General features: G+C 34.6%; 1 protein-coding gene across 7 annotated transcripts in view; it reads right to left on the bottom strand.

Annotated features, from left to right (window-relative positions):
* RASAL2 (RAS protein activator like 2) overlaps positions 1-20,258 on the bottom strand; it is a 397,250-nt gene that overhangs the window by 236,618 nt on the left and 140,374 nt on the right. For 2 of the 7 annotated variants that reach the window (XM_027565425.1, XM_027565428.1), the window contains exon 1: positions 17,273-18,153. The exons of 3 other annotated variants lie outside the window; for them this stretch is intronic. In XM_027565425.1, coding sequence (XP_027421226.1) covers positions 17,273-17,873 — 601 coding nt within the window. In that variant the 5' untranslated portion in view covers positions 17,874-18,153. Of the gene's footprint in view, positions 1-17,272; positions 18,154-20,258 lie in introns of those variants that run through there. 2 more of the 7 variants (XM_027565426.1, XM_027565429.1) reach the window with 1 other exon arrangement.

The raw sequence follows: 20,258 nt of genomic DNA, 5'->3' as shown, positions 1-20,258 counted from the left end.
CAAAACTTTAGTGCTAGAATGTCAGTGCCTATTCTTCACATATTAGAAACATCATGCAATCTTAAAGCAGGCTTCTTACTATGAAATTCTGGCAAGTGATACCGTGAAATAGATGTGTTCCACCAGGTACGGCTCTGAGCAGTCCCTTGGGGAGAGAGTAATGTCTAAACATTTAGATTAAAAATATTCATTATAAGTTGCTTAAGATACTATTAATACTACCTAGGAATATTAAACATGGTTTTCTGGAAGAAAGGTTAAAGAATGGAATCACAAAGTATGCATGACAGCTATCATTGTTTTACCTATACTTAATCTCTTGTATATTATTCTGTCAATAGTATAAAATTTTTACTAGTTACAATGTATGTAGGGTATAAAGCACCATACTAAACATATACCAAGGACAGACTCTGTATCTCTTTAAAAAAAAAAAAAAAAGTTTGGATCTTAGAATAAACCCACAAATGCTGACAACAACTCATATGTTCTAACCACCAGATACCACTCTTCTCCAGAACAACAAACCACACACATAGCTTTCAAAAATACCCTTTATTTTCACCACAGTTATGGTTATATACTGTGCTAAGTTATAAATGAATTGGTATCCCTTAAGTTTCAAACTACTTTGACATTTTGGTGACAGTGTCTAAAAACATGGGCACAACACAGGATTTCTGTTTTGTAAAGGCAAATGAATAAATTATCATCTTCAAAACCAGAAAGTATAAACTAAGAGAAAAAAAAATACTAAGGATATCTCGATGAGAAAATTCACAAGAGAATGACAGGAAAAATGCCTGTGGTTTACTGACTAAAGCTCAGTCACTGAGAACCTGTATACTCATATGGATAAGGTTGCATAATCATATATTCAGTCATTACTCATCTTACTCTTCTCCTTGCTTCCTCACAAAGATATAGCAGCCTTGAGTGTGAGAAATTTAATGAAAACTGCCTCAGGCAGATAAAAATATGACAATCATCCTGGCAATGAAGACAAATCGCCATGTTCATTACAGTTAAGCTACCAGTAGGAAACTCTAGATCACAGAAAACTAAAAACATATTTATGTTTATGTTTTTATTACAGGTGTAGGAAATTGCCAATTACTGCATGTATTCAAGTAAGACTAAAATCTTATAAATACCTTATACAAATGTTTACTAAAGAAATATATAGATATAAAACACAAATAAAACGGCAAAACTATTACATGTTTAGACTAACAGATGGAAAACTTAAATGTGACTTAAGGTCTCAAAACATCAACCCATTATTTTGGATGAGAGGTATGTCCTTTACAAAATAGAAGGGCAAATACCCAAGAGAAATGAAAACATGTCCACATAGAAACTTGTTCATGAATGTTCAATGCAGCATAATTCATAATATCCCCCCTAAAAAAATTCAATGTCCATCAACTGATGAATACATTTAACAAAATGTGATTTTCCATATAAGAGAATATTATTTAGTCATACAAAGAAGGGTTGATAGATGCTACAACATAGATGAACCGTGAAAGCATTATGCTAACTAAAAGAGGCCCTACAGAAAAAGTCATATATTGAATGATTCCATTTATATCAAATCTAAAGGCAAATTTATAGACACAAAGAACATTAGTGGTTAGGGGCAAATTGGAAAGTGACTGCTAATAGGTACAGGGTTTCTTTTCAGTGTTATAAATTTGAGCAGTGTGGTTACAAACACTGTGAATATACTAAAAACAACTAAATTGTACAAAAGGGCAAATATTGTGTAATTCCACTTGTATGAAATGCCTAGTCAAATTCATTGAGACAGAAAGGAGAATGGTATGTGTTCAGGGGCTGGGGAGAGAGAAGAATGAGGAGGTATTTATTAATGGACACAGAGTTTCAGTTTGGGAAGATGAACTACTATGAGATCAAAGGTGATGATGGGTGTACAATGCAAATGTACTTAATTCTACTGAACTCCAAATTTTAAGATGTTTAAAAATAAATAAAATGTTTAAAATCTTAAAATGGTTACCTTTATGGTATGTATATATTACCGTAATTCAAAAAAAAAACAAAACAACTGAGCTGTAATTTTAAACGAGGAATTCGTATGGTATGTGGATTATATCTCAATAAAGCTATTAAATATTGATAAACATGGTATGCATGAAAGTAAGAATGTTAAACTTGCCACCATGAGTTAACTTCAAGTCTATAATCATAAAAGTTGAGTGGCTCTTCTAACAGACTCTGGTTAGCCTGGAGTTAGATGGCCAGATGTGCCAAGGTCAGGGTGCTAGTCTTGACACACTCATTACCCTCACACTACAACCTCCACTACTCAGAGGACTGACTGCATCCTCTCCAGTGAGGTCAATGTCCATGTATGTCTTCATATGGGACCTGGTCTCTGCTTTGGAACTCAAGCCCCTTTATTCCTCAGTGTTCACTGGACAGCTATTCCCACGTTCTTGCAAACCACTCAAACATCACAGGCTCAAAGAGGACTGCAAAATGGAGGGTGAGAAAAGCGGCTTGGAGTCAGAGAGACCTGGAACCACCATTACTAGCTGTGTAGTCTAAGGGAAGTAACTTAGATTTTCTGAACTTCTACTTCCTTACTTTTAAAATGAGAATAATTACCTCACAAGATTATTCAGAGGATTAAACCAGATAAATACACAGAAAGTTCCCAGAGGCTGGAAAACTGAGCAAATAGAAAATACTCAGCACATGTCTATTGCCTTCCCCTATGAACTTGTTCTACATCTTTATTCTCAAACTTGGTTAGCGGGGTCACTGTGTTCTAAATCTACAAAACCTATTACAGATTCCTATTTGCCTTCTGAATTATTCTTCGAATTGTCAATCTACATCAAAAAAGAATTTTTAAGTCTCTACCCTCAATCATTATCAATACTGTAATTCAGGCTTTTATCACATCTCACTCTGGCACAACTTAATTGAATCTCTTCATCACAGTCCTCCCTGCATGCTAACATGAAATTATCTTCCTAAAATACAAAGCTTATCTCCTGCTTTAAAATCTCTATTAAAACTTTAGCTTGGTACTTGGCAGAGAATTCTCCAAACACGGACCCTCCATTCACTTTTCATTCCCAGTCACATCTTCTCATCTTCAAACCCTCTACACTTTTTACTTTGTGAACTTCTCACCATTCCCTAGATGCACTCCTGGCCTTCACACTGTCCTCTCCGTCTAGAACACCTCTAACTCCTTTATTAACATGGGAGACTTTTCATTAATCCAAATCTCTTTCAAATGACATCTTCTCAAGGACTGCTATTTATCTGTTTACACATCTGCCTCTTCACTAAGTTGTAAACTAGTGTGGAGTGTGAATAATGGGCTATATTCCTTTCTGTAGCATTCTCAGCAGCTGGTGATGAAGAAAAAATGGAGTCCATAAAAAAGAAAGATCTGGATCCAGGTACTTTAAGGTATCAGACCCCAATATAAAAAGTCACAGGTTAATTTTGCTCCAGCCTAAATGCCAGAGATGCCTAATGTTTGTTGCAAGTCACAACATAAAGTTCCAAAAGTGAAATAAACTAGTAATCATAATATTTAAAATGAAATCTTCTCTGATTTTTCTCTTTTTCCTTTACTCTGCTTATTAAGACATCATCAGAAAACCATGAGCAACTGAAAACCAAGGAATTGCTAGTCTTTATAGGCTTGAGAAACAAAAAATGACCCCACTGCAACTACAGTAAAAAAATGTTTTACTTGGATGACTAGGCAAGTTTTAGAATGGTTATTGAGAATTCTACGAGTTCTCAGCATAGGTGCAAAACTAGAATCTCTGATTTTGGAAACTGAGACTAACAACAAATTCTAACACTGAGAGACAGGTTGAAATTACATACCTATGAATAGATAAAATCCTAGAAGGAAATGGCAACCCACTCCAGTATTCTTGCCTGGAAAATCCCATGGACGGAGGAGCCTGGTTGGCTACTGTCCATGGGGTCACAAAGAGTCAGACATGACTGAGTGACTTCACTTTTTCTATATTTAGATAGCTCAGGTTAGCTACACCTAAGATTATTAGGTGTAGCCTAAAAAACTATTTCAAATCCTAAAAGATGAAGCTGTTAAAGTGCTGTACTCAATATGTCAGCAAATTTGGAAAACTCAGCAGTGGCCACAGGACTGGAAAAGGTCAGTTTTCATTCCAATCCAAAGAAGGGCAACGCCAAAGAATGTTCAAACTACCACACGATTGCACTCATTGCACATGCTAGCAAAGTAATGCTCAAATTCTCCAAGCTAGGCTTCAACAGAACATGAACTGAGAACTCCCAGATGTTCAAACTGGATTTAGAAAAGGCAGAGGAACCAGATCAAATTGCCAACAGCTGTTGGATCATCGAAAAAAGCAAGAGACTTCTGGAAAAACATCTACTTCTGCTTGACTATGCTAAAGCCTTTGACTGTGTGGATCACAACAAACTGTGGAAAATTCTTAAAGAGATGGGAATACCAGACCACCTTAACAGTCTTCTGAGAAACCTGTATGCAGGTCCAGAAACAACAGTTAGAACTGGACATGGAAAAACGGACTGGTTCAAAATTGGGAAAGGAGTAGATCAAGACTGTATACTGTCACCCTGCTTATTTAACTTATATGCAGAGTACATCATGCAAAATGCCAGGCTGGATGAAGCACAAGCTGGAATCAAGATTGCTGGGAGAAATATCAATAACCTCAGATATGCAGACGATACCACCCTTATGGCAGAAAGCAAAGAGGAACTAAAGAGACTCTTGATGAAGGTAAAAGAGGAGAGTGAAAAAGTTGGCTTAAAGCTCAACATTCAAAAAACTAAGATCTTGGCATCTGGTCCCATCACTACATGGCAAATGGATGGGGAAACAATGGAAACAGATGGAGACTGCAGCCATGAAATTAAGACACTCACTCCTTGGAAGAAAAGCTATGACAAACCTAGACAGTGTCTTAAAAAGCAGAGACGTTATAGTCAAAGCTATGGTTTTTCCAATAGTTATGAACGGATGTGCGAGTCAGACCACAAAGAAGGCTGAGTGCCAAAGAATTCACGCGTTTGAGCAAGGAGATCAAACTAGTCCATCCTAAAGGAAATCAAGCCTGAATTATTCATTGGAAGGACTGATGCTGAAGCTGAAGCTCCAATACTTTGGCCACCTGATGCGAAGAACCAACTCATTAGAAAAGACTCTGAGGCTAGGAAAATTGAAGGCAGGAGGAGGAGGGGATGACAGAGGAGGAGATGGTTGGATGGCATCACCAACTCAATGGACATGAGTCTGAGCAAGCTCCAGGAGATGGTGAAGGACAGGGAAGCCGGGCATGCTGCATGCAGTTCATGGGGTCGCAAAGAGTTGGACACAACTGAGTGACTGAACAACAACTTAAATTTCTAGAAAATGAGCATGAAAAAAGATACCGGCAGCCAGGAGAGGGTGAGATAACAGCTAAATAATCTTTTTTTTTTTTGGAAAAAGCACTAGGATATTTTAGATAAATAAATAAACAGCCAGGAAATTTTATTAATTAATATATTGGCTCTCTCATATAAATTTATTGATTTACTTAATAACTTGATTAATTTAAGCTAAATTACTTTAAGATAAGAAAATCAAACCAATTGTTTGTTAAGGAAAGTCTTTGCATATAAAGCACATATTTTTTTCATTTTATTATTCAGACTGCTCAGAAATTACATAACCACATGGAAAGAGTGAAATTTGATCATTCAAGCATGAGAAAAAAAGGAAAAGAAAATTCTACTTTCAAGAATAGATTGGGAAAAAAAGAATGTATGCATATGTGTAACTGAATCACTTTGTTGTATAGCATTAACACAACACTGTAAATCAGCTATACTTCCATAAAAAATACTTTTTTAAAAAAGAATGAATTAATTGAAGACTTTCATACAAATTCTATGAGTGAAATAAATGAAAATATTCAAGTGAGTTCCTTTTATTGACTATACCTAATAATTACCTGAATTTATATCAATTAATTTACTTACTAATACAAATTCAGCTAATTATTAGGTATAATCAATAAGTATGAGGCAAAAATAAATATAAATCTTATTAATGTTGGAGGTTATTTTACTCAGCACATATACATATACTGAAAATCCATGTGAAAATAATTTAAAAGTTGAGAGCACTAAAATAAAACAAGACGCAGTAAAACAATTATCAATAATAGTGAATGCAAAATATTAAATCATCTTTTTCAAAAAAATCACTAAATAATTAGTGAATGAATGAATTCACTAGAGATAATTTTGAAAGTATTTTATCACTCTAATATTCAGCAAAAGATTACATTTTATTGAAGGGGCTAAAATGGAATGCATACTTCACTCAAAATAAAATTTTAAAAAAAATTACTGTGCAACCTCAAAGACAGAAACAAAGTTACAGATGACTTACTAAAAAAAAAAGTGCTAGCACACCTCAGCAAAAAATACTTCAAATGAGGTATTGACCATACATAGGTTATCCTAGATATTCGATGCTAGTGAAATAATGGAAAAAGAATGATTAAAAAAAAAACTCAATAGATGACAATAAGGCATTTAATTCAGTATTCAACTTAAATTGATACTCTAAAATATCAAATATAAAAGTTCTTAATGTAAGAAAAACCATATTTAAATCTAGAATCAAAATCATATTTTCTGTAATAATACTAGTTATTGACTCTAAATACTTATATAATAACAGGAGTTACCAGTGGTTGTTGCTAAACATTTAACACTGCAGCTCCTGAAACATATCCATCCACCCCTACTCCAACCACCACTCTTCTTTGATTTGTAATATTTCTGGACTTTAAACAGTCCAACCATGGCTAATTTTAAGCTACGACTGCAATGTCACTATGGGAATTGGGAATAGATGCACAAAACTGGCTTTTGCATGGTTGGCTTCAACACACCACTGGGTATTAACTTCTACTGAGTTCTTACTACCTGACAAGCCCATGCTATGAACATAACACATCCTCTTTCATTTAATCTTCACAACAGCCTACAAAGAATGCATTGCTCAATCTTACAATTGAAGAAACTGAGGCTTAGAGAGAGAGAGAGAGAGAAAATAATTTGCTGAATTAACTAATGAGTGATAGAGACAGAATTTTAAAATGCTTTAATCACTTTAATTATCATTCTTCATTCATGACCTATTATCAGTAAGGGGTTATGCATGGCCTGATTTGTAAATTAATCAATTCATTCATCTTCTTATTTGTACTGCAATAAATATCTGTAAAACCATAATTCCACCCTTAATGAAAATAATGTCAGTAACTTACATCAACCTATGTACTCCTTCCCTTCATGTCTCCTCAGTTCTCCCCAGCAAAGGTAAATACTGAAGTTGGTGTTAATCATTCTCTTTAAGGGTCTCCCTTAATCATTCTCTTTAAAGCCATGTTTAAATCCCAAATATCTCTAAAGAAAACCTTTGATTCTTGACAACTATATTATGTTTCTTTTTAATAATCTTTCAATATACAAAAATATCCTTACTTTAAATATGAGGAAGGTCAGGCTCAAAAAAGTCAAATATAAACTCACAAAGAATTACTTGGCAAATAAATAGATGACATAAAAAGAGTTTTAAAAAAGGTCTTTTATGTCTTTAATGAAAAGACCAATCTTTTCATTAAAATATTCTGCTTCTAAAATAAGGTGATTTTAAATACCAGATAATCAATCAGTAATAAACTATAGCTCAGTACAAATATCAAGGTACTTCCTTACCATCTTTAAAATTAACTGTAATATATGCAATAAAAACAGGGCCCAATCACAAGTATAAAAATATTTGCAGGTTTTTTCTTATCAATGAAAAAAATTAAAGAAGTCAAGAACAAATGGAAGTTTGTAGACACAAACACACATACATGGTGCTCTTGGGTGGGAAAACTACATACTGTAAAAAACTGTGATAGTTCTGTTGATTAAACAACAAATCAGAACTTAAAAGTATTCCCATAATCTGAGAACATATTTGGTGGCTTAATCGCTAAGTTGTGTCCGACTCTTGCAACCCCATGGTCGTAGCCCACCAGGCTCCTCTGTCCATGGGATTTTCCAGGCAAGAATAATGGAGTGGGTTGCCATTTCCTTCTCCAGGGGATCTTCCAGATCCAGGAATTGAACCCGGGTCTCCTGCATCACAGGCAGATTCTTGCATTGCAGGCAGATTCTTTACTAACTGAGTTATGAGGGAAGTCCCAAGAACACATTTAGAAAATAACATTTAGACAAAATTGATTTATAAACATATAATTAAGACTGGAACATTTTTTAAGTCTAATACAAAAAGATTTCAGGGTGTATCTTCATGAACACACAGCATTATTACTATTTTAAAGCTATCATTAATTGAGCTCTTACTAAAAAGTAGTTAAAAGTGCTTGACACATACTATCTGATTTAATCCCTATAACAATTTCATGATGTTTGAAATACTAACTCTAGTTTATTGAAAAGAAAATAAAGAATCAGGTATGTTATGTACAAATTTTTTAAAGAGTTTTTTTTAAACTTTCATAATTGGAGAAAAGACTATTTCATTTTGGAGGAAAAAACATTGCTTTTAGAAATAGAAAAATCTGTGAAATAAGAGAAACTGCAGAGAACATTTAAAATAGACATAAAGACATTCCAAATATTTTAAACCAAAACACTACCATAAAACAAAATTACAAGTCAGCATCTTTAATGAATACAGACGCAAAGATTCTCAACAAAACATTAGCAAACTGAATCCAACAACACATAAAAAAAGACCATACACCATGATCAAGTTGGATTCATCCCAGGGTCAAAAGGATGGTTCAACATACACAAATCAATTAATGTGTCACACCACATCAACAAAAGAAAAGACAAAAATCACATGATTGACTCAAAAGATACAGAAAAAGCTTTTGATAAAATTCAACATCCACTCATAATTTAAAACTCTTACAGAAAAGAGTATACAAGGAACATATCTCAATATAATAAGTTATTTATGACAAACCTATAGCCTACATAATACTCAACAGTAAAAAGTTGAAAGCCTTTTTGCTAAAATCTGGAACAAGACAAGGATGTCCACTCTCACACTTCTATTCAACATAACATTGAAAGTTCTAACCATAGCAATCAGATAAGAAAAAAGTAATAAAAGGCATCAAAATTGGAAGAAAAGAGGTAAAACTATCATTATATGCAAATGACATTCTAGATATAGAAAACCCTAAAGCTTCCACACAGAAACCACTAGAATTGATAGTGGTTTCAATTCAGCAAGGTAGCAGGATACAAGATTAACATGTAGAAATCTGTTGCATTTCCTTATGCAAACAATGAAATATCAAAAAAGGAAAAGTAAAGAATCCCTTTTAAAGTCACATTGAAAAAATAAATTATTTAGGAATAAATCTGACCAAGGAATGAGTGACTTATAATGCTGAGAACTACAAAACACTGCTTATGCAAACTGAAAATGATTCAAAAAATGGAACAACATCCCATTGCTCTTGGGTTGGAAGAATTAATATTGTTAAAATGGCTATACAACCCAAAGAATTCTATAGATTTAACACTATCTCTATCAAAATACCCATGCCATTTTTCACAGAACTAGAACAAAAAAATCCTAAAATTTGTATGGAGCCATAAAGACCCAGAATTGCCAAAGCAATCCTGAGAAAAAAGAACAAAAGTATAGGCATAACCCTACCAGACTTAGACAATGCTATAAAGTTATAGTAATCAAAGCAGTGTGGTATTGGCAGCAAAACAGACATATAGATCAAAAAAACAGAATCCAGAGTCCAGAAAGAAATCCAGATACCTATGGGCAATTAATCTTTGACAAAAGAGGTAAGGATATATAATGAAGAAAAAATAGTCTGTTCAGCAAGTGGTATTGGAAATGCTGGACAGCCACATGTAAATCAATGAAGTTAGAACACTCCCTTAACACCATACACAATAAACAACTCAAAATGGCTTAAAGACTTAAATATAAGACATGACGCCATAAAACTCCTAGAAGAAAACATAGGCAAAACATTCTCTGACATAAATTGTACCAATGTTTTAAGTTAGTCTCCCAAGGCAATAGAAATAAGCAAAAATAAACAAATGGGATCTAATCAAACTTGCAAATTTTTTCACACTAAAGGAAATAATTAACAAAATGAAAAGACAACCTATGGGAGAAAGTATTCACAAATGATGCAACCAAAAAGGGCTTAATATCCAAAATATACAAACAGCTCATACGACTCAATAACAAAAGAAAACAAACAACCCAATCAAAAAATGGGTAGAAGACCTAAATAGACATTTATCCAAAGACAATATACAGATGGCAACTTGGCAAATGAAAAGATGCTCAACATCACTAGTTATTAGAGAAATGCAAATCAAAACTACAATGAGGTACCAAGTCACAGTGGTCGAAACGGCCATCACTCAAGTCTACAGATAACAAATGCTGGAGGGGTGTGGAGAAAAGGGAGCCCTCCAGCACTGCTGGTGGGACATAAACTGGTGCAGTCACTATGGAAAACAATACTGAGGTTCCTTAAAAAACTAAAAATAGAGCTACCATATGATCCAACAACCCCACTCCTGGGCACATAACCAGAAAAGACAAAAACTCTATTTCAAAAAGACACCCACCCCAATGTTCACAGCAGTATTATTTACAATAGCCAAGACATGGAAGCAAACTGAACGTCCATCAACAGAAAAATGGATAAGGAAGACGTAGTGTGTGTGTAGTAGTCATTCCACTGTGTGGAATACTAGTAAGCCATGAAAAAGAATGAAATACTGCCATCTGCAGCGACAAGGACAGACCTAGGGATGATCACACGAAGTGACACAAGTCAGAAAGAGAAAGTCAAACACCGTACGATATTACTTATATGTGGAAGCTATACTATAACAAATAAACTTATTTACAAAACAGAAACAGACCCACAGACAAAGAAAGCAAACTTATGGTTACCAAAGGGGAAAGGGAGTGGAGGAAAAGTCTGGGATTAGCAGATACAAACTACTATTTATAGAACTCAGACTACTGTATAGCACAGGGAATTATATTCAATATCCTGCAATAAACCACAATAGAAAAGAATATGAAAAAGAATATATATATCTGAAATCACTCTGCTTTATACCAGAAACTAACATTGTAAATCAACTATATTTCTATTTAAAAATTTTAATAAAAAAAATTTTAAATATATACTGAAATCACATAAGACAGAAATTTGTTACAACCGTTATTAATGTTACAAATAATTTGTTTAGTTCTATATCTCATTTCACACAACTAAATCTATCTCAGATAGAATATAATTAATCATTTCCAAAATAAATTTTTAAAATGATGAACTATAAGAACATATTTGTACTAATGTTAAGATAAGTTTTCTACATAAATCAAGAAACAAAGATGGATTACAAGCATGTTTTCAAGTTTGAATAACTCTTTTAAATTGCTGAAATTTTATTTGAAAACCAAAATATTTGGGATAAATGTAAATGATTTTAAAACCTACAATGCAGAATAACTGAAAAAAATGAAATACCGCTACATCTACTCAGATTCCACTTGATAGTCAAAAGAAACAAAAGAAAGTCTACTTGTAAAATAATCAAATATTATATTACAAATATAAGCTATTTTATAGAAAAATGCGCCACTTCACTAATAAAAATATAATCATAATGTTATATACCTATTAAACTAATAATCATAAAAACTGGGCTTCCTGGTGGTCCAGTGGTTAAGAATCCAATGCAGGGGACATGGGTTTGATCCCTGGTGCAGGAAGATCCCATATGTTGTGAGGCAACTAAGCCCAAGCACCACAAGTACTGAGCCTCATGCCACAACTACTGAAGCCTGTGCACCTGGAGCCCACGCGTTGCAACAAAAGAAGCCACCACAATCAGAAGCCCATGCACTGCATGAACAGCAGCTCCTGGTCGCCGTAACGAGAGAAAGCCTAAACACAGCAACAAGACCCAGAGCAGTCAAAAATAAATAAAAATAAATGTTTCAAAAACCATAAAAAGTGTTTATTAATTAAGTATATAATAAGCACTGGGCATCTTGTTTCACTTACTATTTATAATAAGCCTACTAGATAGTTATCATCATCCCACACTTTACTGATGAGAAAATGAAAGCTCAGAAAGGTTATGTGAGACTTTCTCAGGCATATAACCAGACAGCAGCACGTGTAAAATCGTGAAGCCACTAGTCCAACCCCAAAGATCTTTTCCTTTTCCTCACCCTATGCTATGAGTCAAACACAAAACTATAATAAACTAAGGTTTAATTACCAATCTGGTAAAGTTATGGGAGAAAATTGTACTCATAAATTGTTGTAGACATTATTAATGTTTTATAGCTTTCAAGCAGAAAATCTTACAATATATATAACGAGATACAAGATGATTGTATTCCACAGTATAATCATCCCTGGTATACCCTCAAAGAAATAATACAAACCAGGAAAAGGTGGGTAAGGCATGTACCCATAAAGAAAAATTGTAATGGGAAAAATATATAAACAACTGAAGTGTCCAGTAGAGCCTTCTTCCACATTTCAATATAATAGATTACCAGAGTGTCTGATATCCTCAACATTTTCGTTAATGGTCAGCAGATGGGAATGTAAATGAAATAGTCTTAAAAGAAAAGGAGGAAGATAACTTACACCATTCATAACCATTTCAAAAATAAACACACATAAAATGAGAAAAATAAGATAAATTTAAAGTGATATGGCCTATTTTTCTCTAAAGTTACTTAACTTTATAACAAATTAAGTTTGAGCATACATCTGACTATGCTATATAATATTTTGGAATTTTTGCTAATACATTGCATTAATGGCCTCATTATTTGTGAGACCTTTGTTTCCTGGTGATATGGAATGAACTGTGTCACCCTAAAGTTTATTTATATGTTGAAACTCTAGGCCCCAGTGTGACTATGAGCCTTTAAGGAAGTAGTTAAGGTTAAATGAAGTCAGAAGGGTGGTATGTGTGTTTGTTGCTCAGTCATGTCCGACTCTGTATGACCCCATGGACTGCAGTCCACCTCGCTCCTCTATTCATGTGGGGTCCTGACCTAATGGGACTGGTGTCCCTATAAAAAAAAGAGACTAGAGAGTCACCTGTGCACAGAGTAAAGGCCAAGTGAGAAGACAGTAAGAAGACAGCCCTGACTACAAGCTGAAGAAGCCTCAGAAGAATGCTATCTGACCATGTGTGTGTATGAATGCTACCTGACCACACACACGCGTGTGTGTGTGAGTGTGTGCACTTTCCCGCCCAGTCCTGGGATTGCTGACTCATATGGTAGTTTTATTCCTAGTTTTTTAAGGAATCTCCATTGTTGTTTAGTTGCTAAGTCATGTCCAACTCTTTGCAACCCCATGGACTATAATCTGTCCATGGAATTTTTCAGGCAAGAATATTGAAGCGGTTTCCATTTACTACTCTGGGGGATCTTCCTAACCCAGAGATTGAACCTGCATCTCTTACATCTCCTGCATTGACAAGCAGATTCTTTACCACTGGGCCACGTGGGAAGCCCAACAGTTATGAAGACTATATGGTATCTTTTTCATTTGATCTGTTTAGTTAATCCTCTTTTATTGGTTGCTTCAATTTACTTCCACTATCTCAAGCATGGTGACATCATTAGACATGGGCCCAAAAGAGCTGGAACTATTTTTAGCTATAAGAAACACAAGTCTTAGTTTTTTTTATACTGTATCATTTGATCTATATATTGTAGCAGGTTAAAGGAATATATATTATACAGCTGGAGGGTTAAACACAGTAGAGTAGTGAAACCTTTAAGCTTTTATCTCTTTAATTTGGTATTGATCCTGAGTACGTATATTTCAGGGCTTCCCAGGAGGAGTTAGTGGTAAAGAATCCACCTGTCAATGCAGGATACTTAAGAGACATGGATTCAATTCCCGGGTCAGGAAGATCCTCTGAAGGAGGGCATGACAACCCACTCCAGTATTCTGGAGTATCCAGTATTCTCCAGTATCATGGAGAATCCCATGGACAGAGGAGCCTGGCAGGCTACAGTCCATAGCATCACAGAGAGTCAGGCATGACTAAAGGGACTTAGCACACATGCACGCATGGTATATTCCATTCCTTTAAGCATAAGATTCTGTATTTAGCTATTATTAGATACAAGGAATTATTACTTGTTTATGCTCGGAACATGCATATGCTCAGAAAAAGTTCAGGCTCACAGAATTTAAAAAGAGAACATTACAATTTATTTACATTTTGTAATTATAATGAATTCAATAATTGGGTATCCTCTTTCTCATTATTTTTAAAAATTACTATCTATCCCCATATATTTACTTTCTTAATAGAAATAATATCAAATATATGAATATAGTAAATCAACTATACTTCAATAAAAAGGGAAAAAACATTTTGACTGCAAAAAATGAAAACTCAACATAAATATATATATATATATCAAGTACTAAACAACTGCTATGTGCCAAACACTACTTTAAATGCTTTAAATACATGCTATATTATTTAATGCCTCTCATATATTGCAGTTCATATGGAACAAGAAAAGTAACAAACACTAGTGGGTTTCAAATTTTAAAATATATTGATTTTCTTAAAGACATCTATATTCTAATAATCCCACATCTTGCCACAATATAATAATAGCAACTCTGATAAGAACAAGTTCTACTCACACAGTATTTGTAAACAAATACTACATAAACTATAATTTACATATTTTCAAATTTTACTTTGTAAGAAAGAAATTACTATGCCACAAAAGTATAAAGAGAAATTCAGAGATTAAATTTCACAAGTGCAAATTGGCATAAGATAGAAGGAGAATTCAGATCTCCTGGGCCAATTGTATTTTTTCCCCTGTGGAGAATGAGAAATAAAGAAAGGTTCACAACTGCAGAAGTTTAGAAAACCACTTGGGTAGACTCTAGGCTGGGCAGAAGCTATAGTCCAAAGAGAAAAAGAAATCTCTACCCCGGTGGCTCAGCAGTAAAGAATCCATCTGGCAATGAGCCTGCTAATGAAGGAGAAGCAGGTTCAATCCCCTGGAGAAGGAAATAGCAACCCACTCCAATATTCTTGCCTTGGAAATCCAATGGACAGAGGAGCCTGGCAGGCTACAGTCCATGGGGTTGCAAGAGTGGGACATGAATAAGGGACTAAACAACACACAAGAATTAGCTCCAGTTTTGGCATTAAACAGTATCCTTCTGTTTTAAGAGCTTGACTCTCCACCTGTGAAGCACTCAGGAAATACCATACATAGTAACTGATAAATAAAAACAGCTGATCTGACAGGGAGGAACACTATGTTCTGTGCTTTACCTCTAGGACCTGAAATCCCTTAGCATAGTACCTTTCACTCCAAATATGTCTCTATTTGCATAATTATTGTATGATTAGAATGTATAATATATTATGAAGTAGTAAACATAAAATGTTTATATCACTTCAGTTTAGTTGCTCAGTCGCGTCTGACTCTGCGACCCCATGGACTGTAGCCTACCAGGCTCCTCCATCCATGGGATTTTCCAGGCAAGAGTACTGGAGGGGGTTGCCATTTCTTTCTCCAGAGATCTTCCCGACCCAGGGATCGAACCCGGGTCTCCCACGTTGTAGACAGATGCTTTACCGTCTGAGCCACCAGGGAAGTCACTTTAAGTAGACCATAAGTGTATAAAAAGCTAGGAAACATTCTCAGATGATTTCACATATAAGTGGGCTGCCAACAGGTTGGTGAAATTGCTAAAAACTGAAAGTTAAGTACAAAAGTCCAAAAAGGATTGTAAATACAAACATCAAAAATAGATTTCTTTTATCAAATGTATACACATTAACTACTGGGAGGCACTGATTCTAAGAATTTCCTTTAAACTCTTATCCTTTGATTCTCCTTTACTTAGATCATCCTATGATCACCTGGCAAGGAACAGACATACTAGTATCCAAGGAAATGCAATAACTTAGTCTCTAAAATATTTTAACAGGATGTTAATAGAGACACATCAAGAAAGACTTTACTTTCAGTGATTATCTATAAACCAAGAGTAAGACGAAAATATATTTCCTTAATAGTATAATTAAAACTCCCTGGGCAAAGGAAAATCTAAAGGGAAAACAAGGTTTAGGAGACATACTGAATTTTTGGCACAAATACACTTGGAAAATTACTCAATTTTTCACTGACATTATTTTTAAAGAAATTAAACTGTATTCTAGTATGAAAATTATTCAACAATTTCCACAATTTTAGAAAGAATTCAAACTTCTGCTGATGTGGTCAATCTCATAATTAAAGAGAAGATAAAGTTTTCTAACGGAAAGAGCATATCCAAAAATGACCTCAACTCAATAGAAATATTATCAGTATATTAAGGTTTTCAAAAATAAGACAAACAAAAAAATCAATAACAAGTCTTAACTCATAAATGAAGTAGTTCCTCAGATAAGCTCAATCACATCCAAAGCAATCAGATAAAAATTTAAGGTTTCTTTTGGTAGCTTAAAACACTATCATCAATATAAAACATTTTAAAATATAAACAAATCCTGAGTTTATTTTAAATATTGACAATTCTGTTACCTGAAATGAATCAAACACAAATTTCTATTTTGTAACCTAATTATTCAAGATTTGCATCTTTTCCTTCCATTTTCAAATTGTGTATTACCAAGACATGAGCAGATCAGAAGTCCCACCTATTAAAAGCTATCAATACAATCCAGCTCTAAATAGCTCTAATAACATTTGTTAATTTTTATGAAGAGATAATAGAAGGAATTCTCTTTAACTCTCAACTTTGTCAGAAGGAGATGATTTGATACTTTCTCCCTCTAAACTGCATTTAATGTACAAAAGTAGATCAATGGGATTAAAAAGGGTAAAAGACAAACCAAAACAAATAATTTTACACAGGCCCCAAAATTAAGAGTTCAGAGTATAACATAATAAAAAAATTCCTTCTAAATCAATTTTTTACTATTAATTACTATCATTCATTGAGCTTCTAAAATAGTTTAATACTTTTTAAAAATTGCACTAATTAAGTAAATTATTTTATAATGAGCAAATAGGATGTTTTATTCATTATAAAACACAAATAATTAAAATCCCTCTTCCCCCTTATTCATCACAATATACCTTCTCTTACTGGCTCACTGGTTGACCCTCCTTTTAGACTCAGCATCCTGGAGAAGCCATTGGAAAGAGTAGAGAAAATGCCACGGATGAAATATCCCTGCTGATCAGACTCCACTGACCCCAATGAAGTTGGCCACCGTCTAACAAATCTGACACTGGAGCGGGGTTCTGGCTCTGAAAGAGATCTGCTGAATGGAACCCGAAGTGACTGAGTGTTTACCAGGTTCTGCTTCTCCATTGATGTCCCAAGGACTTCATTGCCAGAGGAAGAAATATTATCCCCAACCATCTTTGGCAGGACTGCTTGTTGTGGTGGTTCATCCAAGTCTCCTTTATTATTTTCCAATTGCTCCTTTTTGTCCCCTTTCAACCTTAAGCTGTGGTGTGTTTGCCACCGATAAGCACCCAGTGGCTTTCCTAGACTGGAAACAGCCTGTTCATTTTTCTTCCTCTTGCTTTTCACTGGACCACGCCATGGATAACTCTTTAAGCTTGTTCCTATCTCTGAGTGTGTATCAGCAGGTTCTGACAAAGATCTTCGATAGCCTGGAGGACACGGTGATGTTTGTCTCTTAAAGATGCTCATCTTCCATGACTCCATTTTTTAACAACTTCTTGAAACTTTAAATTTTTTGCTCTGCAGTCTTTGCAGTTGAACCACACTTGTCCGTGCAGCCCAAAATATTCAACTGCTTAAACAGCTTTCTTTGTGTGGCTTTGAACCACAGCAGATGTTGCTGCTTAAGAACTGGTGTCATGTTATTACCCCCATTTTCCCAGATCTCCAAAATTTCAGCAAGCACCCAAAAATCTCCTGTCTGAAGCAAATTATCTTCAGAATACAGCAAAAGAAGATCATCTCACTTCCTGCAGTAGGTTACATTTCTGCACTGAGTTTTCAGGAAATGGTTTTTTAAAAAAAAAAAAAAATGAGAAGTGAAATAAAAGCAACAAAAAAACGCCCACAGACACCTTTGGGGACCAATAGCAGTTAAGTGTTCACTATGTGAATGATATTGGGTTAAAAACGGATTGTGAAAGTACTCAAGCTGACTTACACACTTTCCAGAAGAAGAAGAAAAAACTTGCCTAAAAGTCTGCTCTCTAAGTGACAGCTCTTCAGGATAGTTTTTAAAGTTGGCACTTCAAGAAAATTCTTGCTATTTATGCCACAACTTCTCTCAAAGTTAATATTGTTTTACAACCAATAGGTAAAGTTTTGTGCAAGAGGCATTGCAAAGATGAGGGGAAAAGGACAAAAGAATGCCAAAATATAAAGCCATTTTTAATGTAAACATACTAGGGAGAATTTTAAAAGCACAAGTGGACAGAAAAAAGAAAAGGGATAGTGGATACTTGCTATGAACTATAGCAAAGGAAAAGGAAAATCTTAAGGCAACATCTTGTGGGAACTGGAACACAGGAAAGTACATACTTAAATGATTTCTAAAAGGGAAAAGTTTGCTTTATAAATCTAATTGGGGTAAGTTGTCCGGAAAAATATTCCATATCTATTTAACCAAAAAAATTCCTTTATTCCTCTTTGTGCTATTTGCAACCTAAAAAAAAAAAAAAAAAAAAAGAGCTGACTACTTAAAATTTTATTAAAGCAAAGTACCTTATATTGAACCAAGATCATGAATGCCAAGTTTTTTTGCTGGTTAATTTTTTTTTTCAACTGTCAGCTCATAAACTCCTGAAAATAGGGGTTTCAAATGGAAAGCCTGACAGACTTAAGACCATCAATAAAAGAGATAAAACATGGCAATCAGATCACTTTGCAAGCTGCATAAAAGATGATGATTTCATATGGAAAACTAAAAAACCATCCATTTGTAGAATATGTACAATGAAAAAACAGTTCTTAACTAAGTCTCTTTCTCATTATTGCCAAACAGTAAAGTTAGTAACATATCTATTCTTTGAAACATGTTAAAATGTTCTAGTTATTTCCATTATCATAAAATAATGATCTCATCTTCATTTGTTTATATAGTCTCTAAATTTACACATTTCTGTACTAAGTAAGTGTTGAAGTACTCAGCTTTCCCAAAAGTATAATAAATCAAATTAGAGTATATTACAATCATAAAATTTTCTCTTGGCTTAAAAAAGACACTTAGAAATGTGAATCTGCAAAAAGAGAAAAACAATAAACATTAAGTTCTAATCTCTACTTATGACACATCACACAATCCACCAAAACTAATCTGTGATGGAAAATAAACCTAAATGTAAAATATAAACTGATAAAGCTTATAAAGGACATCACAAGAGAATATTTTTGTGAACTGAGGATAGGCAAAAATTTCTTGGGATTAAAAAAAAAGTAATAACTGGACTTCCCTGGTGGTCCAGTGCTCAGGAATCCACCTGCCAGCGCAGGGGACACTAGTTCGATCCCTGATCTGGGAAGATTCCACAGGCCGCAAGGCAACTAAGTCCAAGCACCACAACTACTGAATCTGCATTCTAGAGCGCATGAACCACAACTACAGAGCCTGTGCACCGACAGCCTGTCCTCTGCAACAAAAGAAGCCATCGCAAAAGGAAGCCCACACACCACAACAAAGAATAGCCCCTGCTTGCCACAACTGAAAGCCCAGATGCAGCACTGAAGGCCTAGTGCGACCAAAAATAAAATAAAGTAAGTTTTATAAAAAGTAGTAACCATGATAGGAAAACATTAATAACTATGAATTCCTAAAAATTAAAACCTTAATACGTCTAGAAGACAATCAATAAGCAGTCAGTAAGCAAGCTACAAAATGGAAGAATATATTCACAATAAAATGTCTTACAATTTGTACCACAAAATGTAAAATTGAGAAGGAAATGGCAACCCACGCCAGTATTCTTGCCTGGAAATCCCATGGACGGAGGAGCCTGGTGGGCTACAGTCCACGGGGTTGCAAAGAGTCGGACACGACTAGGAAGAGAGAGTTGAACAGACCCTTCATGAAGAAAGTTATATGAATGGTCAATA

This window comes from Bos indicus x Bos taurus, chromosome 16, assembly GCF_003369695.1.
Source record: "Bos indicus x Bos taurus breed Angus x Brahman F1 hybrid chromosome 16, Bos_hybrid_MaternalHap_v2.0, whole genome shotgun sequence".
Lineage (NCBI taxonomy): Eukaryota > Metazoa > Chordata > Mammalia > Artiodactyla > Bovidae > Bos > Bos indicus x Bos taurus.
Note: the sequence above shows the minus strand (reverse complement) of the source record. Positions and strands in the feature narration are given on the sequence as shown.